This window comes from Perognathus longimembris, chromosome 23, assembly GCF_023159225.1.
Source record: "Perognathus longimembris pacificus isolate PPM17 chromosome 23, ASM2315922v1, whole genome shotgun sequence".
In the NCBI taxonomy this organism is placed as follows: Eukaryota; Metazoa; Chordata; class Mammalia; order Rodentia; family Heteromyidae; genus Perognathus; species Perognathus longimembris.
The window spans coordinates 24,474,628-24,500,038 of record NC_063183.1 but is presented as its reverse complement, the minus strand read 5'-3'; the positions used below and the strand labels follow the sequence as shown (position 1 = coordinate 24,500,038).

At 38.9% G+C, this 25,411-nt stretch overlaps 1 protein-coding gene across 2 annotated transcripts in view; it reads right to left on the bottom strand.

The window, feature by feature from the left end:
- The window catches only part of Rfx7 (regulatory factor X7), a 57,418-nt gene that overhangs the window by 13,667 nt on the left and 18,340 nt on the right, over positions 1 to 25,411 (bottom strand). For both annotated transcript variants that reach the window (XM_048331873.1, XM_048331874.1), the window contains exons 2-4: positions 20,921 to 20,954; positions 7,119 to 7,201; positions 5,161 to 5,283 (exon numbers count right to left, since the gene is read on the bottom strand). In XM_048331873.1, coding sequence (XP_048187830.1) covers positions 5,161 to 5,283; positions 7,119 to 7,201; positions 20,921 to 20,954 — 240 coding nt within the window. The remainder of the gene's footprint in view (positions 1 to 5,160; positions 5,284 to 7,118; positions 7,202 to 20,920; positions 20,955 to 25,411) is intronic.

The following is a 25,411-nucleotide window of genomic DNA, read 5'->3' as shown; positions in this document are numbered from 1 at the left end:
GTCCAAGCCCCAGGACTGGCAAAAAATAAAAATAAAAACAAGGGCAGAAATGGTCCTGAATATCTAGTGCTTTCCCTGCCCCTCTTCCCTAACTTCCTTAATTCTGTGAAAGCTTAGAACTGGAAATCCATTCAGAAGTTATATAGTTCCATTTCTTACCATATGTGGAAATAGTCACACTCCCAATAATGGGTCACACACACCTTAATACGAACACTTCCTTTGAAAGGACTGCTCTATGGTGTGAGGTGGACTATCTAAATCTCAGTGGTTCTAATTTTTTGTTGCCAGTCCTGGGGCTCGGACTCGGCCTGAGCACTGTCCCTGGCTTCTTTTTGCTCAAGGCTAGCACTCTGCCACTTGAGCCACAGCGCCACTTCTGGCCTTTTTGTATATATGTGGTGCTGGGGAATTGAACCCCAGGCTTCATATATATGAGGCAAGTATTCCCAGCCCAGTGGTTCTAACTTTTAAAGAAAAAGTATTCCGTGGTTAGAACCTCTTCTCCATTAGAAAGATGAACATATTCAATGATTCTGTTTTAAGTCTAATTTAGCAAGCATTTACAGGGTATCTCTTCATAATTTTGAAACTAGCACTCTCAGTTCAAGCCGTCGGTCATTTCAGGCCATGCAGAGACCTTCATTAGTTTACATCTCATTTTCCTGCTTCAGTCTTTAATTGCAGGTTGTTCACGAAAGATATGGTATCAATTAACGCTTCAACTCAGCATCAAATTATATTTATGTGACACTCAAAAAAAAGTAAGGAGGGCTGGGAATGTATGTGGCTTAGTGGTAGAGTGCTTGCCTAGCATGCAGGAAGCCCTGGGTTCAATTCTTCAGTACTACACAAACAGAAAAAGAAGTGGAATTGTGTCTCAAATGGTAAAGCCTTGAGCACAGAGAGGCTCAGGGATAGTGCACAGGCCGTGAGTTCAAGTGCCAGGACTGGCAAAAATAAAATTAAAAAAAAAGTAAGGAATAAAGAATGTTCTGTTCACAAGATAACTAGTACTCTGTCATTTTTAAATTATATTTTTCTCTTGTTATCTATTTTAAATTATGTTTTTAAAATGGAAGCAGGCCTAATATTCAACATGATCATGAGTAAGTCACTCAAAATCTGTGGTGGCAATTCAACCTTGTGCTTATTCATGTCATTTACACATCAGTTATGTAAGTTAAAGGTAAATATTGTTTAATGGTACAAAAACATAAATGGCAGGCATATTGTTTTAATGGAGGCATAAGGTATAAACTCATGGCCTCATGATCCATAGGGAGGCACTCTACCACATGAGCCACACATCAGATCTATTCTTGCCATATTTATTTTTCAGGTAAGGTCTTGAATTTTTGCCTGGGGCAAAATTAGACCATGATTTCCCTAACTAAGACCTCTGAAGTAGCTGGAATTAGAGCTGTGCCACATCACGTCCACTTCAAGGCCAGCGCTGGTTTTTAACAATGATCCTTCCAATCTCTACCTCCCAAGTAGCTGCAATTACAGATGAGTCACTTGCTCAGCCTATTAAATACACATTCCAGATGAAGAACTTGTATAAAGAAGGGTAGCTTTAGAGAGGATCTATCCGGTCAAATCTCATTCAGTTTTTGTACATACTTCTTTCTTTCTTTCTTTCTTTCTTTTTTTTTGCCAGTCTTGGGCCTTGAACTCAGAGCCTGAGCACCGTCCCTGGCTTCTTTTTGCTCAAGGTTAACACTCTGCCACTTGAGCCACAGCACCACTTGTGGCCTTTTTTATATATGTGATGCTGAGGAATTGAACCCAGGACTTCATGTATATGAGGCGAGCACTCTTGCCACTAGGCCATATTCCCAGCCCCTTGTACATACTTCTATTGCTAATGACTGTAAGTGTAATGAATGCCTGGGTTACAACCAAAACCATATCAAATATTTGTAAAGAGAAAAATTTATTAAGTGTTATCATTTCTCAAGCCAAAGCCCTTTTAACTAAATCCTACTGTGATTTTAGTAAAATCTTAGCATTCATGTAGTACAGATCCCAATATATGGAAATTTAGGGACATTCTGAAGATATGGGAGAATTATGTTTTCTTTAAGGTGTTAATCAAACAATACATATGGTGGATAGTCTGGAAGCAAAAAAAAGGTAAAAGTAATATGATCAAATAAAGAATTCACCAGTCCATTCAAAGTGGAATAGCTATTGAAGTCCTCCAAGATTTTTAAGGAATAATTAAGATTTTGGGACCCTGGAAAAAGCAAAGTCTGTAAGTATCTGGTCTTGACCCTAACTTTTGTCTTTGTCATGCTGCAACCTGTCCTGACATGTGGCTGGGGCCTGCCGAGGTCCCTTGGGCTCTGGCATTTGGTATGGATACGTGAGAACAGTGTCCCAGGGGTAGCATAGCTATACAAGGCTGCAGACACTGCTGCTTACAGTGTCCTTTACTTTAGGCCTTGATGAGGAATTCTTTTAAGGCAAGCTTAAACTAAGATCTGGTATTTACTTTTTGGTAACCACACAATGAAAAATATGTGGAAAAGGTTGCTTTGTTTGAAATCAACAAAGTTAGAGTTACAGTACTGTGTATATATTAAAAAAACCCTGTCATGTACAAGGCAAAATAGATCCAATATAAAATCTACATTACACACACATACACACATGTCTATACATACACACACTGGACCCCAGAGGACAAGAGCTGGGCTTCCAAAGGTATGCTTTCCATGTTGACTGTCAACAGGTAACAAAAAGATCACTAGACTTAAAAAGAAAAACTCCAACATGAAGAGAACAAAAAATGAAAAGGCTAATAAGAACAGCAATAAATGGGTAAGTGAAGACAAGGCAGGAAATGAAAAAAAAAGTCCCGTTCCTACATGTCAGGAAATTGCTACCCAAATTACACTGCTCAAGAACGCAGTCACTTCATCTTAGAATTCAGTCTCCTGAGATACTGAGTCTACATGCACTCACTCATGGCGTCAGCGTTTCTATTACTGAAGGGTTCAACACAATCAAAATGTAAGTCATTCCACATCTAAGCACCACAGTTATTAAGAATTAATTTTTTGTTATGGAATGATCATAGGTTATGGTGCTAGATGAAGAAATGCAAATACCAAAACATATAGCATGCTGCCAATTTGTGTAAAGAAAAGTAGGTAACAGTGTTTTATTTAGACACCATCACAAAATACTGCCAGGATAATACACAAGAAACGAGTTTGTTATGGGATGGCAAAGGTATGATGGAATTTCTTCCCTGTATATCTTTTATGCTTTCTGATTTTCAAGCAAAAACAACTGGTAAAAAGCTGTGGCTAATTTTTCTTCAGTGGTAGGGAATGAACCAGAGCCTCATGCATGCCCCATGCTTACTAGGCAAATGCTCTATCACTAAGCAAGAGCCCTAGTCCCCAAACCTGTAGCATTTGATCCAATGATTCTCCCTATAAGAGACTTATACTTCAGTATTACTTTAACAATATATTATACTTCAGCATACAAGTGCAAAAATGTATGTTCTAGATGGATCAACAATTATATTAATAGTAAAAAAAATTAGAAGCTACCTAAATGTCTATCAATACAAGACTGATAAAAGTTCCACCTGGGGGCTGGGAATATGGCCTAGTGGTAAAGTGCTCGCCTCGTATACATGAAGCCCTGGGTTCAAATCCTCAGCACCACATATATAGAAAAAGCTGGAAGTGGCACTGTGGCTCAAGTTGGCAGAGTGCTAGCCTTGAGCAAAAAGAAGCCAGGGACAGTGCTCAGGCCCTGAGTTCAAGCCCCAGGACTGGCAAAAAACAAAACAAAAAAGTTCCACTTGAACTTACTCTTACCATCCAATCAATAAAGCTTCCTAGGACTACTTAATAAGTAATATATATAATTTGTTTTCACTTCAAGTAAAAAGAATAAATGACAAAATTTACTAAAAATTAAAATATAGCTAATATTTAAATCCCACAGGGAATTGAAGGGAACAGAAAAGAAGTTAATTTGATGTTATACTTCCAATTTTGTTATAAAAAAGAATATACTTGCATATTATTTGTAGAAATAAAAATGAATTCATTAAACCCAACTCCCAAACCCTTCTGATGTATATTCACAGAGATGTGGGAAGACATTAATTACAACCACTGAATAGAAGGATGCTATGAAAAAATGAGTTTTTGAGAGTCATAAGTATCTGGCAGCAATAAATGAGTAATAGGAAAAAAATGGAAGATGAGGTACAGAAGAAAAGATGAGGGCAAAGAAAAGACAAAAAGGAGCCTCAAGGTTATCTTATAAAACTGACTGTCCTTCAAATCGGATTTGATATGCCCAGCTGTTGCCCCATTTGCATTCTAAACAGAAAAATTTAGTCTCTGAAAGACCTTTAGGAAAAAGACAAATTCAGAATACTATAGAAAAATATAACTATGTCTTGTGGAATTTTTTTGGAAAATAGGGGCTTTCACAGGCCAGGTTTAAAAAAGAAGATGCCATCTCCCTTGGTGATGTGAACAGTATATTTTGAATATACTGTCAAAATGTCATGAATTCATCTGCCCAAGTTGTCATTTGCAAACTAGCATGTCATTTGGATAGTTCTTTAAACTCATGCATCTTTACTTGGTTTCACAGATGATCCAACTGACAAGATGACATCTGTCCAGGCTAGATGGGCTTTCTGTGTTGTTGTTTTGGTTTGTGCTGGTACTGGGGTTTGCACTCAGGTCTTGGGTGCTATCCTTTAGTTTTTTCACTCAAGGCTGGTGCTCTACCACTTGAACCAACAATTCTGGCTTTTTGGTGGTTATTTGGTATCAGGTAAGATTCTCATGGACTTTCCTGGTTGGGCTGGCTCTGAGCCATAATCCTCAGATCTCAGCCTCCTGAGCAGCTAAGATTATAGGTATGTGCCACTGGTCCGTGGCTGGATGGAAAAATCCCTTTATTCAGTAATCCTGCCCTGTATTATATACTACCACAGAAGCTAAGAGCTGGAAGGAATCTTAAGAGATTTCTAAGTGAAACTCCCAGGTATCAGCTTGATATCCATCAGTGAAAAACAAAGCATTGTAGCTGTATGTAGTACTTAATTTATCAAAGTTCTTAATATATACTCTGATGTATCACAATCTGTCTCTCACACACAACACTTACTTGTACTCATCATAGACTTCCTGTTTGGGGAGGGAAGTCTCAGGATGTTCTTCCAGGGTATTCCGAATCCAAGAAAAGGCATGCATTTGCTGTGCCCGGCTCGATGACATGGCATTCTGATCACTAGTCAGAAAACAGAAACATATTTTAGCTGAACTAGATGTAGTTCACAACTTTTGAGTGAGGTTTACTTTATTAACACACTATGTATAAACACTATAAAATGACCGAGCAGAACTTAGTACATACTGAAGATACCAAGTGGCTGACATACAAACTGTCCAGCCGTGGCTGTGAGCGGTTTGTCACAACGGGGATCAGACTGCAGTTACTGCTGGCTGCACCCCTTCCATGACCTCTACGGCGGCAGAGTAATGACAACACTAGGCTTGGTTTTGATCAAAATGACTTCAAGGTGAATATTTATGGATTTACTTGATGGCTCATTTAACTACACTTACCAAATCATGAAACTTAAAAAAAAAATGTTTTTAAACAAGTGTCAGTGGCTCAGGGTGGATGCTCCTGGCTGGCTGCTGGTGGCACACGTCTCTCATCCCAGCTACTCGGGAGGCTGAGATCTGAGGAGCATGGTTCCCAGCCAGCTCAGGCAGGAAAGTCCGGGAGATTCTTACCTCCAAAAAACCATTCAGTGGAGCTGTGGCTTAAAGTGGTAGAGCACCAGCCTTGAGTGCAAAAGCTCAGAGATAGTGCCCAGGCACTGAGTTGAAGCTGTACACCCCCCCACCCCACAAAAGAGTTTAAACCAAATCATGAAACTTAAAAAAGTAAACATTATTAAAGTAAGTTTATTTAATTACTACTTGCTCAGCAAACTGAAAGAATTATACAATGCAGAACTATACTGAAATCTTATTAAATACTCCTAACTTCAGAGCAGAATTCATGGGAAAGGTCTTAAAAGGAAAAGCTATTATAAATCCTTCTGCTACGAGGCCTCGTGTAGCTGTCCAGGAAACATGGTGAGTTTTATGGCCTGGAAGTACAATTTGTAAACAGCCCCCCTGTTATGGACAGCAGAGGCAACAAAAGGAAGCTGTTGTGCTGATTCTCACTCTTATCACAGCTACCTTTATAAGAACACTGAATTCATCCTCAAGAAGATACTGCTCAGCATGTGCTTTTGTGTGTGTGTGTGTGTGTGTGTGTGTGTGTGTGTGTGTGTGCCTATTACATTGCCATTTCTTTTTAGGTACAATTTTTAAAAAGTAAATGTTGAGAATATTTATAAATGCAATGAATTCTGAGATACTAAAGGGCAAGGAAATGTTCTTAGTAGTACGACTGAAGAATGGCTTCTCTCACATTTTCTACATGAGATGTTTTAATGATGAAACTAAAGCAATATCAAGTACTTAAAACAACTTGGATTTATCATAAATTAATGTTCATTTTTCTTTTTCTTTACTTTCTGATGACCTGACAGTACTTGATTTCTTCTACTCCGTATATATTTCTTTTGTTTTCACAACCTCTCATGCTGCATAAATATATTTGTCTATGAAAAATAACCTAAATTGCATTTCACAGCACTTACCCAAATGCATAAACGAATTAGTAAAAACTGCAAATACTTGACTGGATTATAAAAGAACCTGTAATCCTAGCTACTGAGGAAGCTGAGATCTGAGGATCACAGCTGGAAGTCAGAGTGGGGAAGGAAAGTCCGTGAGACCCCAATTAATCACCAGAAAACTACAAGTGTCACTGTGGTTCAGCCTCGAGCAAAAAAGCTCAGGGAAAGCACCCAGGCCCTGAGTTCAAGCCCCACAACCAACCAACCAAAAAAAAAACAACAAAAAAAACCCCAAAACCTACTATTTTTCCTACTATTCTATTTTCTAACAGCTTTAGAAACTTTGTAAAATAGTAACAATGATAACACAAAATATATTCATCCTAGGGATGGCCAATAAATAGCATAAACATAGATGTACCTTTTCTCTCCATTGCTGAGACCAGAAGGCAGCTGAAGGTAGAGGTAGAGTTTCTCTAGGTCTGTAAACTTCTCAACTTCTTGCTAATTATAAAGAAAGATTAAGGTTTTTAATTTTTAATGTATTTATTTACTCACTTATTTATTTTCTATTTATTTATTATAGGTTGCATTTTGATATGCCTATATATCATCACTAAGCTTCCTTGTCATATTTTTACACATCTCCAGATAGAATATAATTCACCTTTCTCATATCCATTTGTTAAAATATGTTCATTGTTCAAAGGGGCTTCACCATGACACACGTATATCATATTTTAATCAGACTGGCCACCCCTCCCCGTATTTTAGTGATCCATTCATCATTTGTAGGGCTGTTTCCATAGATTGGCTATGTGAATGGTGGTGCAGTAAACACGAGTGTGTGATGTCTCCATCCTGACTTGCATTCTTCTTTGGGTAAATGCCCAAGAGTGATAGCACCACCTCTTATGGTAGTTTTACTTTTAGGATTTTGAGGAACTTCCACATTGATTTCCATAGTGCTTGCATTAGTTTACATTCCTACCAGTAGTGTATACAGGCCCTCCCCAAACTCCATATCCTCCCCAGTACAAGAAAAATCAGTATTTAAAACCCTTGTTTTGTTTCCCACTAAATTTACTATTATCTCCCATAAAAGATACTATCTAAATTGAAATCAGTTGAAATGAATTCACCTATCAATCAAAACTACATTTTTCTCATTTCTAAAATAACACAATGAAGCTGTTGGATACTTTTATTGCCTATTAAAATTGACAGAAAATAATGCTTCCTTATTATTTATCTCTCTTTTTTTGTGCCATTCCTGAGGCTTGAACTCAGGGGCTGGGCACTGTCCCCAAGTTTTTTTTTTTTTGCTCAGTGCTGGCACTCTACTGAGCCACAGCTTCACTTCTGGCTTTTCTGGCAATTAACTGGAGATAAGAGTCTCATAGACTTTCCTGCCTGAGCTGACTTCAAGTCATGATCATTCAGATCTCAGCCTCTTGAGTAGCTAGGATTAAAGATGTGAGCGCCCCCCCCCCCCCCCACCCACACACGCTCCCTATTACTTCTTAAAAGTACAAAGTCATGGATTAATACAAAAGTTTCTCATTTTAATTATGTTTAAAGAAGGCAGGTCTATCTGCATTGTAGGACTGGTATTCCAGGAGGCAAGAGAAACCTTAGTCAGTCTTAGCCTAAATATTAACTCCACCTCCTTATAATTGTAAACTGGATGAGGTGACTTCTAGGACCCTTTCCTGATTCTCAAATACCTACTCCATGTGTGACTTGTGTTGCTGCTGCTACCTGTGGATGGAATGAAGCTTAAAAAGTCTACTCTACTGTCCTGAAAAATGATGCACTTAAGATCACACATTACTGGAGTGTCTAACAACTGGATTACCTGCCTCCAACCTCTCCCCACTTTAATATGCCTTAAATGTGGTTCCTAAAATCCTTCAACAACTCTGCTAATCCCCCAGATGCCTACCATGTTAAACCAAGAAAGGTTTACAAAAATAACACATATAGCTGGGCACTGGTGGCTTATGCCTGTAATCCTAGTGACCCAGAAGGCTGGGTATGTGGTACTGAGGAATTGAATCTAGGGCCTCATGCATGCTAGGCAAGCACTCACCATGCCACAGTCCTAGCCCAATCACTATTGTATTAAAAATAGAAATATCGGGCTGGGGATATAGCCTAGTGGCAAGGATGCCTGCCTTGGATACACGAGGCCCTAGGTTCGATTCCCCAGCACCACATATACAGAAAACGGCCAGAAGCGGCACTGTGGCTCAAGTGGCAGAGTGCTAGCCTTGAGCGGGAAGAAGCCAGGGACAGTGCTCGGGCCCTGAGTCCAAGGGCCAGGACTGGCCAAAAAAAAAAAAAAGAAATATCTCAATACTTATAAGGGAACTCAGGATTCTATATAGTTTTCAAATGTTATGCATACATAACAGAGAAAGGAAAAGAGAGGAACTTCTAAAATCATGAGTACATTTAAGGAGATAGTCCATATTAGAATAGAGAACCAAAGAGATAACTTCAAAGATACAAAGGACTACGTTTTGGGGGTTCTTTTTTGCCAGTCCTGGGCCTTGGACTCAGGGCCTGAGCACTGTCCCTGGCTTCTTTTTGCTCAAGGCTAGCACTCTGCCACTTGAGCCACAGCGCCACTTCTGATCATTTTCTATATATGTGGTGCTGGGGAATCGAACCCAGGGCTTCATGTATATGAGGCAAGCACTCTTGCCACTAGGCCATATCCCCAGCCCCAAAGGACTAGTTTTCTAGGTCAAACTCAGTTTTGTTTTTCTCCTTATATCAAACAACAAAAATTTGTAAATATTATACTCCTTCTATAACTGTGATTTGGAGGCTCAACACACAGAAGAAAAAAATTGAATAATAACCCTAAAATTGGCAATATCAAAATTCTATGATGTAAAGGGTATGGAACAGGCTGAGTTTGTGCTGATGGCACTCTGGGGACCACAAAGACTCCTGGCATTGGATAGACTGTGTATTTCATTGCTCAATATGGCCTCCCAAACAAGTGGTCTATGCAAAGATCCTCACCTTGCTTGATTATCAAGACAAGAGCATCACATGGCAAGTATGTTAAACACCAGATTACTAGATACGCTTCGTAAAAATTTAAACGTCAGTAAGGGGTTGGGTGGTGGCATATGCCTGTAATACCAGTTACTGGGAGGTAGGATCTTCATTAGAGGGCAGGCCAGCCAAAAAGTGAGACTTCACCTCAACAAATAAACTGGGCTTGGTGGCCTGTACCCATAATCCTAGCGAGGCAGGAGGCATAGATAGGAGGATTGCTGTCCAAGACCGTTCCTAGCAAAAGTGTGAGACACTATCTGAAAAAGAACAAAAACAAAAAGCACAGAGGGAAACAGCCTGGTATTGGTATAAAAACAGACCTGAAGACCAATGGAATAGAATAGAAGACCCAGAGATAAAGCCGCATTCTTACAGTCAGCTGATATTCGACAAAGGAGCTAAAGACATATAATGGAAAAAACAGCCTCTTCAACTACTGGTGCTGGGAAAACTGGGCAGCCATATGCAGAAAACTCAAAGTAGACCCTAGCCTATCACCATGCACCAAGATCAACTCAAAATGGGTCAAGGACCTCGACATCAGACCTCAATCTTTGAAACTACTGAAGGACAGAGTAGGAGAGACGCTAGAACTTATAGGCACAGGAAGGAACTTCCTGAACATAGTCCCAGGGGCACAACAGACAGGGGAGAGACTCGACAAATCGGACTACTACAAAATAAAAAGTTTCTGCTACTACAAAATAAAAAGTTTCTGCACAGCTAGAGACATAGCCACCAAACTACAAAGACAGCCAACCATATGGGAAAGGATCTTCACCAGCACAGCAACAAAGGCCTGATATCTGTCATCTACAGAGAACTAAAAAAACTAACCCCCACCAAGCCCAATAAACCAATTATTAAATGGGCAAAGGAGCTAAAGAGAGACTTCACAAGAGAAGAGATAAAAATGGCAAAGAAACATATGAGGAAATGTTCAACATCCCTGGCAGTAAAGGAAATGCAAATAAAAACAACCCTGAGATACCACCTCACCCCAGTTAGAATGGCCTATACTCTGAACTCAGGCAACAACGAATGCTGGAGGGGATGCGGAGAAAGAGGAACCCTTCTCCCCTGTTGGTGGGAGTGCAAATTAGTACAACCACTTTGGAGAACAGTATGGAGGTTCCTCAAAAAACTCAATATAGACCTACCCTATGACCCAGCCATACCACTCCTAGGCATCTATCCCAAACAACAGGTCTCAGGATATCAAAAAGACATTTGCACATCCATGTTTATAGCTGCACAATTCACAATAGCCAAAATATGGAAACAACCCAGATGTCCCTCTACAGATGAATGGATCCAAAAAATGTGGTACCTATACACAATGTATTACTACATAGCGATTAGAAATGATAAAATATTGGTATTCGCAGGGAACTGGTCAGAACTTGAACAAATAATGTTGAGTGAGACAAGCCTAGACACAGAAAACAAAGGGGCATGATCTCCTTGATATATGACTGTCGGGGGGCGGGGGGAAGACACATTAGAGACCAGGTCTGTGAAACAAAAAACTTCTTGTCAAATGGTATTTCCTACAGGTGTGGATCAGCGACCTTACATTATGTAACTAAAACCAAACAACTACTAAACATAAAAAGGTCTAAGTTAGACCTCTCAGTGGATCACAATAGCTCAAAAGCTATATATGTATGATCATATAAGACAAGGAAAAGCAAACTCTATTGTTGATGTTATATTTAAAGTTCTAGGTAAATTTCCTTTGGCGTATGCCACGTGGTTACTGTATGTTTTTGGAACACTGGGTATTGTATCTATGTCTACCTGATCTAGGGAAGGGAAAGAAAAATGAGGGTGTAAGATATCACAAGAAATGTACTCACTGCCCTATTATGTAACTGTACCCCTTTTGCACAACACCTTGTCAACAAAATTTAATTAATAAAAAAAAAAAAGCACACAGGGTATGACTTAAGTGGCAGTGTACTCACCTAGCAAGTACATGACTAGAGTTCACAGCCCAGTATTGCAAGACAAAAAAGAACAAAACAAGCATAGAAGTTTTCTGTTCATTGCTTGTAAAAAAGAAGTGTATTTGGCTGGTTTTATGAAACAAAGGATAATGGTACTGTTTTTTTGAGCACTAGAAGACTACATGCATAAACTTTTTTTTACATGCATAAACTTTTAAGAATTATTTAAGTTCATCTGTAAAAGGAATTCTATAATATGGAAGAACCTTGAAAACCACATATATACCCAGAACAGAAAAAGATTTGACCTGAAATTTCCAGTGACATATATTGGTATCCCTACTCTTTCTTAAAGCAAAATTATTAAACAGTTTCAAGTTTTTTTGGTTTTTTTTGGGGGGGGGAAATGAAATACAAATACCAGTCATTTTACTGAACAAACTATGTGACAATTCCATACTAAAAACATGAAGATAGTAAAAGGGCTCCCTTCTCTAAGAAAAAAGGCTTTCATTCACTCATGTTTAGAATAATATTTAACTTAAGTTGAAATTTCAAATGGTATTAACCAAAAGTCTACTTGTGCTTATCAAGATGGGATGAGGGCTGAAGAAAGGTTGAAACAGTTTAGAAATGTGTAGCCTTAATGATCTCTTCCCTGGAACTTTAACTAAGAACAACACAGTGAGTTAAGAATTCAGCTCTATTCAGTTTTATATACATGATCATACCTATGATAAGCCTATTTATTCTACTCTGAGTCCCAGTATTTGCTCAGGAAAATGTTCAATTTATGCTCAATTAATCGCTATTTGCAGATTCTTTTTTTTTTTTGGCCAGTCCTGGGCCTTGGACTCAGGGCCTGAGCACTGTCCCTGGCTTCTTCCCGCTCAAGGCTAGCACTTCGCCACTTGAGCCACAGCGCCGCTTCTGGCCGTTTTCTGTATATGTGGTGCTGGGGAATCGAACCTAGGGCCTTGTGTATCCGAGGCAGGCACTCTTGCCACTAGGCTATATTCCCAGCCCTTTGCAGATTCTTTTAAAGAATGTTTTCCTAGAATCAGTTGTACTTTTACCCTCAATCAGGTTGAAGCTCCTACTTTGTATAAATTCAGTCTCCCAGATAGGAAGCACCAAAAAATATTTCAAACAGAGAAAGTAGGCATATATATGTCTCTAAATTTGAAATGACTTAAAGTCCAAAGAAGAATTAGAGTACAAATGCATTTGTTTTCTATCAGAGTATACTCTGGTATATCATGTCAGGCTTTAAATATAAAGACATTAATGAAAATTGAGTTTCTTCTACGTAGATTATCTAGGTATACTATCATATATTGTATTTCTCTTTAAAACAATAAAGTGAATTTGAGAGCTACTTGACAATGGCTAGGACATTCTTTATAATCATCAAAAAGAAAAGTTGCGGGGCTGGGGAGATAGCCTAGTGGCAAGAGTGCCTGCCTCGGATACACGAGGCCCTAGGTTCGATTCCCCAGCACCACATATACAGAAAAACGGCCAGAAGCGGCACTGTGGCTCAAGTGGCGGAGTGCTAGCCTTGAGCGGGAAGAAGCCAGGGACAGTGCTCAGGCCCTGAGTCCAAGGCCCAGGACTGGCCAAAAAAAAACAAACAAACAAAAAGAAAAGTTGCCTGTAATCCTAACTATTCAGGAGGCTGAGATCTGAGGATCATGGTTCAAAGCCAGCCCAGACAGGAAAGTCCTTAAGACTCTTATCTCTAATTAACCACCTGAAAACTGGAATTGGCACAGTGGCTCAAGTGGTAGAGCACTAGTCTTGAGCTGAATAGCTCAGGGACTGCCCAGGCCCAGAGTTCAAGCCCCATGACCAACAAAAAAAAAAAAAAAAAGGAAAAAAGAAAAGTTGCCAGAACTCCAAATTGGATTTAGTGACACCTTGCTCCACCAGTCCTCAACAGCAGAGAAAATCAAAACATTAATTGCTTTCCTCACATTTCTAAGAAAGGATAAAATAACTGAAACGTTTAATAGAAAATAAGGAAAAAAGGTTCAAGATCCCATGAACTTCTATGACCTTATATAAATTATTTTATTTTGTAATATTCAAAAAACAAAAACACGCTTCCTAAATCTAGCATCTTTTCTGGATTTAATGTCACTCAAGTAAGTTCTATGAAACTACTGGTTTTGAAAATCACCTATGTTGGGGCTGGGAATATGGCCTAGTGGCAAGAGAGCTTTCCTTATATACTTGAAGCCCTGGGTTTGATTCCCCAGCACCACATATGTAGAAAACGGCCAGAAGTGGCGCTGTGGCTCAAGTGGCAGAGTGCTAGCCTTCAGCAAAAGGAAGGCAGGGACAGTGCTCAGGCCCTGAGTTCATGGCCCAGGACTGGCCAAAAAAAAAGAAAAGAAAATCATCTATGTCTTTGACACCAAGTAACTGAAAGTGAAAGTCATATGCTGCTATCTGCACATCACAAGATAAACCTTACCCTAGAACCAAAAGCCTCTTTCGAGCCATGGTAAATTTTAACTAAAGGAAGTAGATCTGTGGCTCAAAGTGGTACAGCGCTAGCCTTGAGCAAAAGAGCTCAGAGACAGCACCCAGGCCCTGAGTTCATGCCCCATGACCACCACCAACAATTTTAACTAAGTACTGCAAAGGAAAGCTCAGTGAAGTCTGGGTCACTACAATGGCTTTGGTCAGCACCCAGCATTCATTTCAGCACAGATCTGAGGGAGATAGCATGTTTTCTCCTATGAAGAAGGAAAGGGAGGAAGGGAATCTTTTACTCTTGCAGTGTGTCTATGAAGGTTAGAGAGGAGGTGTGCCTTTTGCTCACTTTGAGTGAACTGAGTACTCAAATTGACCACTAAGAGGATGTCATCTCTCTCAGAAGACCCTGTTCTGGTATTAATTTGATGGTCAGAATGTAGACATCCTGTATCTTACCATCCATATAGCTTTCAGTTCTCCTGCAATCATTCTATCAATAAGCACAATAACAAAATTGGTTTCTCATTTAAAATACTGACCATGAGATAAACTTAGGAAGTTTAAAAATTAAATGAGACCATTCAGTCATTCAGCACTGAGTGCCCACTAAGCTCTAGGCAACAAACAAAATTTATCTGCATGATGAAGATAAATGCTGGGAATAAAAAGTATTGGGGGGTAGAATTTAAAACAAAGTGGTCAAAGAAGGTTGCAAGGTAAAATGAAAAGGCAAATGTTCTGCCTAACTTAGACTCTATTGTTCTTTTTTTTATTTTCTGGCCAGTCCTGGGGCTTGAACTCAGGGCCTAAGCCCCTGAGCTTCTTTTGCTCAAGGCTACCACTATGCCACTTGAGCCACAGCACCACTTCTGGCTGTTTTGTTTTGTTTACATGGTACTGAGGAATTGAACTCAGGGCTTCATGCATGCTAGTCAAGTACTCTACCACTAAGTCACATTCCTAGCCCGTCATTGTTCTTTTATATCTTGCTTTTGTGCAAGAATTGACAGCAGTGAGTACACAGTACTAAAAGATAACACACACCACTTGTCCTCACAGAGATGGCTGTGGCTCCCTTAACCCTACATTACAATGGCTCTGGGAAGATCATTGCTCATGAAGACTCTAACACAGATATCACAAACTCATAACGACAGACAGCTAATGGAGACCTGAGAGAAAAGGAGACTAAGGAGGTAAAAGCAGACTTAAGAAGGCTGAAGGGTGCATGTCAATCAGGAAGGGATAATTGCCACTGTCCACTGCTGTCATATAGAAAAAGGACTAGATGTACTAATAACAGAACCTCAATGCCTAATTTTTTGGGGGGGGGAACAATAAAATTTCTCAATTTGAAGATAGAGTAACCAATTGAAACATTTTAAAAATTATCAGTGTGGGTCAAACAAAACACTCTGTTCAATGGATCCAGCCCATGGGTAATCAATCACTTTAACCTCTCTGATTTACCTACAGTCAAAAGGCTGATTCCTTCCAGGGCATTAAGCACCAGGACATCCAATTTCTTGGCCCACACCTGTTGTTACTACCATCCAGTCCATATCTGAGCAACCATGTGTTTTAAAATCTAGGATCTCTGGAATACACTGCACTCTAGCAGTGAGCAAGCCATGATACTAGGATACTACAGTCTGAGATGAAACAATTCTAGGAAGCTTGTATCCCATGATCTATCTCACTATAGTGTCTCAGACATTACCTGCTGAGAATCCAGGTGCCACTGAAATTCCACATAGATAACCATAAGAATGTACTTCCTATAGAAAAAGGCTTTCACTACCTCCTTTCTGCCTGTTTCTAATCAACTTACTCTAAGCTGAAACTGGACTTTTCACATAGGATGATTCTCTTTTTAGGTTTTAGATTTTTTTTAATGAAAAACTCACCACCAGAAAGTTGGCTTTTTAAGGCTTATCTAATAATAGGATCTGTTGCCCACTAAAAAAATTTTGGAGACAGTTTAGTTCAAACATAAAACACTGAGACACTCAGAAGAGGTGGCAGAGAATAGAGTCTCCAAATGGTTATTTAACTGGTATTCAGAAACTAAGATACATGGAGACACATTCAGGTTTTCATATGTTCCCATGCAGGAAGCCCTCACTGAGAATTCTTCCCTGGAGGGAATCTGCTTTACTGCTCCAAAGAAAAGATGTATGAAACACTTTCACAGGCTGGGAATCTGGCCTAGTGGTTGAGTGCTTGCCTTGCATACATGAAGCCCTGGGTTCCATTCCTCAGGACCACATCAACAGAAAAGGCCAGAAGTGGCGCTGTGGCTCAAGTGGTAGAGTGCTAGCATTGAACAAACAAAAAAAAAGAAGCCAGGGACAGTGCTCAGGTCCCAAGTTCAAGCCCCAGGACTGAAAAAAAAAAAACACAACACAAACCACTTTCACATGAGAAACGGCCACACTCAGAGAAATCATAGAAGAACCAACAAACACAGAGATGTAGAAACTCATGCACCAGGACTCCTATAAATCCACTGTAATCTCAATTAAATTCCTGTAAACTGCTCTAAAATAGAAACTGAGAAGGAAAATCCTAAAATTTGTATGGTAACATCAAAGTCAATTTGAACTTTTCACACAGTTGGTATTAAGACTTGTATGAAGCTACAGTAGACAAGTCTGTGGCAAGGCCCAAAGAATACATATAACATTGATGGGGAAAGGCGAGTAGAGAAAGACCCATATCAAATGATTGCTGATACAGAAAGCAATTGGAAAGGATATATTTCTTCATAAATGGGCTAGAACAACTAGATATCCCCTAAAATGGTAAAAATCACATTAAGCCACAAACTCAAACTAAAAATGGTTCACAGATCTAAAAGGAAAAGTAGAAACTGTATTAATTCTGTAAGAAAATGCAATGGATTCTTCCTAGGAGGCTGAAATGTGTAGAAAGGTGAAGTTAGGATGGTGTCAGGCCCCTCTCCCAAAATAACAGTAACATGATACAAAATGGCCAAAGAAAACCCAACTACACGGGTCTGGAAAGTGACTAAAGGCAAGTGACATAGAAACTAGCCAAACTTTAGGTAGTAACTGAGAGTCTGCATTATTTTGCCATGAGTGCTCCCATGATTTAGCTCCTATGACCTGAACAGGAGTGATGCCAAATGAGACTGCCCATGTTTAAACATATGGAGGAAAACCCGGGGAAAATGAGTCAGATGGTAAAAAGTCTTAGTAAATATAGATACCAGATACAGAAAAAGATCATCAGAGAAAAAAGAACAAGCCTGGGAGATCAGCAGAATAGCAATAGTCATTTCAACACAAATGTAGGCCAAGTTTTGGAAGGGAAGTTAAGTTCAAGAACAGAAAAATTATTCCAGGAGATAATGATGGTAAACTCCACAACCATAACTAATTTACAAACCCTAAACAGGATACCATGGCAATCAGTACCAATACACTTAAGAGTCAAATTGCTAAAGCCAGAGTGAGCCCAAAAGATAACAAATACCAGAATAAACAAAACAAACACTGATAGTAACAAGGGAGAAATAATTTGTCATGTACAGAAAATGTGATAGAATTAACTGCTAACCTGTCATCAGAAACAAAGCTAAGCAGGCCACAGAGTAACACACTCAAAGCAACAAAGAAAAATGAAATATTAATTAAGCAAGAATTCTATACCCAGCAAAAAGTATCCCTCAAAATTGAAAGCAAAATTCTCAAATAAATTCACAAGTAAATCTACACTAAAAGAAGTCACTTCCTTTTTCTGTCTGAAAGGAAGTGTTAGAAGAAATGTTGCAGAACAAAGAGTTATCCTTGGTTCCTTGTTTCTCCTTTCACACTAAGGCCTGCTAGTTTTATATCCCAAAAATGTCTGGAACTCATCTTTTCAATTTACTATGCCATCATACAGAGCAAGGGTCTGAGTTCTGTACTGGGTTTCTGTTACAACTGTCAGTTTCTGTACTTTTGCTCAGGGCCGCTACTGTCCATTCTTCCAACAGTATGTTCTACAAGTCCGATCATGCTGTCCTGTATGGTACTCCATGCGCTTAGGACTGTCATGAGTCAACAGGCCATACATTAAGGACTATTCACCTGGCCTTTGCAGCCATTCTCTCCTCATTAAGTGAAAGCACACTGGGTCCTAATAGTCTTCAACTATCACAACCCCATTTCTATTTTGGAATTTTTGTGCAGCTCTATCTAGGGTGTGTCCCCAGACCTCTTCTCTAGCACTCTGCTCACTTACCATGTCTTCTATGAGGCTTTTTCTAAACACTCACTTCACCCCCCCTAGCCATAATCACTTGCCTCTTTTTGTCTTTTTTAAAATTCTGTAACAGCAGTTATTAATATCTTATTTATTCACTGACTTAATGCCCACTTTACCAAATGAAATGATCGTAAGGATAGAGATCTTACTCTCGTGTTTATAGTAACTAAACATACTGGGCCTAAGACAGTATTACAAATGTCACAGAATAACACACACACACACACACACACACACACACACACTACAATAATGTATAAACACTTCAAAACTCTTCAGAGGTGTTCTTAAAAAGCCCTTTTGTCAAGCTAGGCACCAGTGGCTCATGTCTGTAATCCTAACTACTCAGGAGGCTGAGATCTGACGATTGCAATTCAAAGCCAGCCTGGGCAGGCAAGTCTGTGAGGCTCTTATCTCCAATTAACCACCTGAAAACCAGAAGTGGTGCTGTGGCTCAAAGTGGTAGAGTGCTAGCTCTCAGTGAAAAAGCTTAGGAACAACGTCCAGGCCCTGAGTTCAAGCCCCACAGCAACAACAGCTAGAAAAAAACAACACATAACCCTCTGTCCTCAATTGATAATTTATAAATGTCTCTAAATTTAGTTATTTTTTTAGAAGTATTAGAGCTTTGCCCTTGCTCGAAAATGCTAAAAAGTTTTCTGTCATCTGAACCATGCCCGAATCCCTCCCTTTATTTCTTTAGTTATTTTTCAGACAAGGTCCATCATTCTGTCTGGAGTCAGCGTTGGACTTCTTATGGCTCCTCAGTAGTTGGGGTTACAGGTACTACTATATCTGACTTATCTTGCTGAAATGGGAATCTTGTTAATTTTACCCAGATTAGGTTTGATCTGCAATCCTTCTGATCACTGCACCCAAATAGCTGGATTACAGGTATAACCCCCTGACAGTTAAATGTCATGGCTTATAATTTATTTATACTACTCCTTTTCTGCCTCTCTATTCTCAATTATGAGGGGAAAAAAAAGAGTAGTCCTCCAATGGTATGCTCCTTACATGAATCATTAACAGACAAAAGGTCTTCAATGAATTTTTCAATGGAATTTAGGAGTACTAGTTACTTTTATTTGTAAAAAGGAAGTAATAAGATTACCTACTTTAGAAGGCTGTTGTCAGTCAGTAAAAAAGAAGGGAAGGAGGGAGTACAGGAAAGGAAAAAGAAAGGAAAGGAAAGGAAGAAGGGAAGGAAGGGGACAGGGAAAGGAAAGAATAACTCTAAAAAATCCTTTTTGAAGTATTTTTTTATTTTAGGAAAGTATAAGAGAGATGAGCTGGGAAGGTAGCGGTAGAGTGCCTGCCTTGCATGCATGAAGCCCTGGGTTCGATTCCTCAGCACCACATAGACAGAGAAAGCTGGAAGTGGGGCTGTGGCTCAAGTGGTAGAGTGCTAGTAGCCTTGAGCAAAAAGAAGCCAGGGACAGTGCTTAGGCCTTGAGTTCAAGGCCCAGGACTGGCCAAAGAAAAAGAAAACGTAGAAGAGAAAAGCCATGATCAAATTACTCTCTTATGAATCATTTTTATTTACTTACCTATCTATAAGCTAATAAATAATAATTGGTAAGGTATCACATACTTGTTCAGCACCAGGCACTAAAGATCAAACAAAGCCAAGTTAGCCTATATGTCTCAAACTACTGTAAGAGAAAGTTGTGCAAAGACAAGTAAGGAAAGAGAATTATGACACCTGCCACCACCTGCATAATGGAATGGTGCAACTCCACTGACTGCTCGAGGGCCTGGGGTGCAGCCTGGGGTACAGCCAGCTGGCAGACACTTTTGGAGAGAAGTCAGTGTCAGTCCAGCTGACTTCCTCCCCAGTGGTTGAGAGAAGACCTCAGGAATTACAAGTACCACCTATATTTAAATTATACATGTGACTTAAAACCTTAGAAGTTGAAGCCTAAAGATGAGAAGCATATTGTGGTTAAAAAAAAAAAAGTCTACTAATACATGAAGCCTGTTAAAAGCTTTTCTTTAAGCAAATTTTCATGGAGTTCCCTAAGAATAACTTTAATTTAAAACATTACTGTGGCTTAACTCCAAAGTCCAGCAACCAAATCATGAAAAAATTGCTATAACACAAGTAATACATCATATACATAAAATGATTTCATTAAACACATTCTCACAGAATTGGTAGAATAGGAATATAAATAGCTATTTTGAGTATGTACTTGTTTAAGAAATCTTTCGGTAAAGGCCAATAAGATTCACAACTATGCAATTACCTCAGATCGATTTCATTATTGATGATATACAGGAAAATAATGCAAGTAGCTTAGAACTAATTCATCCAACAGGGTTGCAAACTGTGTTCACTAAAGGTGAGTTATTTTGAGTCAATATTTACTAAGAAAGAGATTTTTATCCAGCGGCAAAAGTCTCACTATATAAACCAAAAAACTTTGGGTATTTCACTTACCAAAATGCAGTCCACTTTAGATTGTACAGTTTTGCTAAAAGAAAAAGAAAGTTTGGTTAGTAAGTGTACTAAATATATGAACTCTTCTTAGACAGATATAGTTATCTGTCCTGTTTATCATGGGGGTTAAGCTCCTAACTAACATTAGGCACTGTTATCTCCAAACAGGGTCTTTCACAAAGCAAACCAAGAATCTATGTCCCATTCACTGTGTTAAACTCAATTCTAAAGCAGGATCACAACATCTCAATTTACTCTTTTAGTCAACTGCTGTTACATGATAAATGTTTTGAATGCACTATTAAGTTTTTAATGGTATATAAATATAAATGCATCATTATTAGAAATAGGGTACAGATTTTAAAATAATTGTGGTCTGACCTTCCAACTTTGGACAATAACTTACTCAGCATTTAAATGCCATAATATCATCTACAGGTTTTAAAGACTTGACACAATTTTCTCCCAGCCACCAAATACACGCACATACACACACACACACACTCCTATAACAGAAATTCTTATACATGAAAGTAATAATAAAAATGAACTATTACAGCAAATTTAACCAAACTACCAAATGTAACTGAATTATTCATATATAGCCTAAGTGAAAGCTATCATTTGAATTTTGTTAGAACACACAGGCGCAAAGTGTAAGTTACACATAATGCTCAACAGTTTGCACACAATCTCATTACAAATCAAGTAATCTTCCATAAAAGGTCTTCAGCCAAATGTAGACAAAAGCTGATTCATTGCCTTTACATAGTTATACAGCTAAACTGTGAAGTAAAAAAAAAAAATCAGTATTTAAATTGCATTTGTTAAATGAAATTTCCAATCAGCACCAAAATTTTACACCTGCACCTAGATTTCAAGTTGGTTTTTTTTTTTAAAAAAAACAAAACAAAAAGCCCACAAAGTATAATAAGATTAAATTTAGCTGCAAAGTTCAGAATGCCTAAAAGAAGCAAGAACCCTACAGGAGTTTTAGGGGTGTTACAATCCCCTTTTGTGGTCATTTGCACAGGGCGCCTTCCACTGGCAGCTAACGTTGTACTGCTTTCCTTCTCAACAGTATCCCTGAGATCAAAGAGTAATCCCTAGACTAAGAATTGATCCTAAAAAGCAGTATATCCAGAATCTAACCATCTCTCATCACCTTGCTCTAAAACATGCTGGTTTCTGTGTTCTATTAATTACTGCCATCATGTTTATCTGTTTGGCAACTTTCCCACAAAGGTGTAGTCTTAACACTATTTTACAAGAAGCTGGTATGGTTTGTTTCCTGTTGGATTTCTAGAAGCATCTGGCAAAGATGTTTGTTCATAAGTCTTGCTAAAAGAAGTGCTCATGACTTTTTATTGCCTTTTGAATTCATGCTGTTAAAGTTGGATGAAGACACATCTTTCCTGTACTTCTTTGTTTTGAATAAGTATATTTAAGAAGGATTGTAACTTTCTAGTCCTGAAAAAAAAATTTACTAACTGTTCCTGCTGATTTTGTTATTCAATATTTTGTCTCATTGTAGTTTGTAATTTCCTGCATGTGAATGTATAATATGTGAACCTTCTACTTTTCTGTTTGCTTTTAGCTAAGGTCTCTCTCTGTTGCCCAGGCTGGCCTAGAACTTGGACTCTTCTAGATTCCACCTCCTAAATACTAGGATTATGCCTGGTTGCACTTTCTATTCTAGTTAGTTATTTTTATTTCAGTCAGGTGTTCATTTCATCATGGTTTTCATGACGTAAATTTCCTTTGGGACCCAGATCATAGTTGATTTCTTTCAGAAATAATCTATTCATATTTTAAATGCATCCAAATTCTCTTTTTATTTGCTAGAAGGCTTTCTTATATACTTATTTAATCACTCATATTAAGTATACTATTCAAATCATTTGTTGCCTGATTTTTTAATCTATCAGTTTCTGAAATATGCTAAACATCCAACTACAAATGGTCACTTATTAATTTCTCTTGGTGCCTATTAAATTTTGCTTTCTTAACTTCAAGACTAGATTTATATGATTATCATTTTTATACTTTCTTGGTAGAGTATTCCTTTTATGGTCAACCTAGGGGCCAAGCAACTTGCCTCAACTGGAGATGCCTGCTGGGTTATTCCAGCACCATTCAGCACTGCACTTCAACTTTCCTTATACCCATATGGTGTCCTTCTGGTCTATTCCTTTCCACAAACCTGAATCTCGGGGTTATTTTCTAATAGTTAGTAAAATATGCTTCCTGGATTAACAGTACAGCACACGTGGAAAATAGTTAGAAATACAGAATTGCAGCACCCCTCCCTGCTTTAGACCTTCTGACCAGAAAGCAGAAGCTCTGCCCCTGTGCAAAAAACTTGCTCGCAGCTTTTTGTGACTCAGTGTTAAGTATACTCAGATGAGGAGGTGAGAGAAAAGTACACAAGACAGATAAGTCTTGAAAAGAAAAAGGAGCAAATTTCTTGAAAGAAAAAAATACAAGAAGTAAAAGTAAAATCAAAGCTTCTCTAAGGGGCTGGGGATATAGCCTAGTGGCAAGAGTGCCTGCCTCGGATACACGAGGCCCTAGGTTCGATTCCCCAGCACCACATATACAGAAAACGGCCAGAAGCGGCGCTGTGGCTCAAGTGGCAGAGTGCTAGCCTTGAGCGGGAAGAAGCCAGGGACAGTGCTCAGGCCCTGAGTCCAAGGCCCACGACTGGCCAAAAAAAAAAAAAAAAAAAAAAAAAGCTTCTCTAAGGTAAAAAGATACTGCATTCAAGAAACAAAAATTGGGTGTTGTATACAAACTTTTTTTTTTGGCCAGTCCTGGGCCTTGGACTCAGGGCCTGAGCACTGTCCCTAGCTTCCTTTTGCTCAAGGCTAGCACTCTGCCACTTGAGCCACAGCACCCCTTCTGGCTATTTTCTATATATGTGGTACTGGGGAATCGAACCCAGGGCTTCATGTATATGAGGCAAGCACTCTTGCCACTAGGCCATATCCCCAGCCCCACTTTTTTTTTTTTTTTTTAAAAAGAACATTCAGGGAACTAAAAAGAAGGTCTTAGAGAAATTAAAACTATTGCACTATATTTTTTCTTATTTTAAATGTATTATCTTTAAGCAGTTGTACAACAAGGGGGGGGTTCCGTTCAATACATCAGTTTATGAGTACACTGCATCTCAATCAACTCCTTTCACCATTCTCCCCCCTTTCCTAACCCCACTCTCTGCTATATATTTTTTGATTGTCTTTCCAGATGCATCATCCATCCTCTGCAATAACCCTGGAAGTTGGCCTTCCGGCATCAAGACATCAGTAATGTCATCTCCTTTCCTTCTTCCCACAGTATTTGTCAAAAGAACATATGCCCGAGAAGGGAAGGGAGTATTGATTCTGCTCAGCTCTTTTTGAACACAGTGACTTAGTGGTTGGGGAACTTTGGTTTATTTTTAGCAAATCTTATAATAGCTTTTGACTCATTATATTATAAGTATCTAAAACTTAATTAATGAAAAGTAAATATATGAGAATTTCTCACAGTTAACAAGGAATGGAATTACTCGTGGATATAAGAGCCAGAGGAATATCTTTGGAGTTAGATATCTTTTTGACTACTACATTGACTAGTTAAGATTAAGAAAATGTTTCAGTAGCTTGAAAAATAAGCATAAATATATGCTTACCATTCAATAGGGAACCTTAAGTATACATCTAAGACTATACTTCAAAAAGAAGTGGGAAGGGCTGGGAATGTGGTCTAGTGGCAAGTGTTTGCCTCATATACATGAAACCTTGGGTTTGATTCCTCAGCACTACATATATAGAAAAGGCCAGAAGTGGCGCTATGGCTCAAGTGGCAGAGTGCTAGCCTTGAGCAAAGAGAAGCCAGGGACAGTGCTCAGGTCCTGAGTCCAAGCCTCAGGACTGGCCCAAAAAAAAAAAAAAAAAGAAGGGGGTAGAGGGAAGCAGAGCTCTGTGACTCATTCTTCTAATCTTAGCTACCTACTCAAGAGGCTGAAATTTGAGGATTGTGGTTCAAAGCCAACCTGGGAAGGAAAGCCCATGAAATGCTTATTTGCAATTAACTACCAGGAAAGCCAGAAGTGGAGCTGTGGCTCAAGTGGTAGAGTGTTACTCTTGAACAGAAAGCTCAGGGACTGTGCCCAAGCCCTGAATTCAAGCCCCAGGACCAACACAGAAAGAAAAAAAATAGACATAGTTCATAGCTCTTGCTTGTTCATTCTCAGAACTTTTAGGGGACATACAGCCATATGCTATATAACAATGCTTCAGTCAATGATGGATCACGTAGGTGGTCCTGTAAGATTATAACATTTTGTGACATTACAGCCACTTTAATGTGTAAGCATATTCTATGATGTTCATGCAATGAAATTGTCTGAAGACATATTTCTCAGTATTTCCACTGTACTGTACTTTGAAAGGAAACCACCCATAGAAGAGTGTTTCCCAATGGGGCATTCATTGATTCTTTGAATGG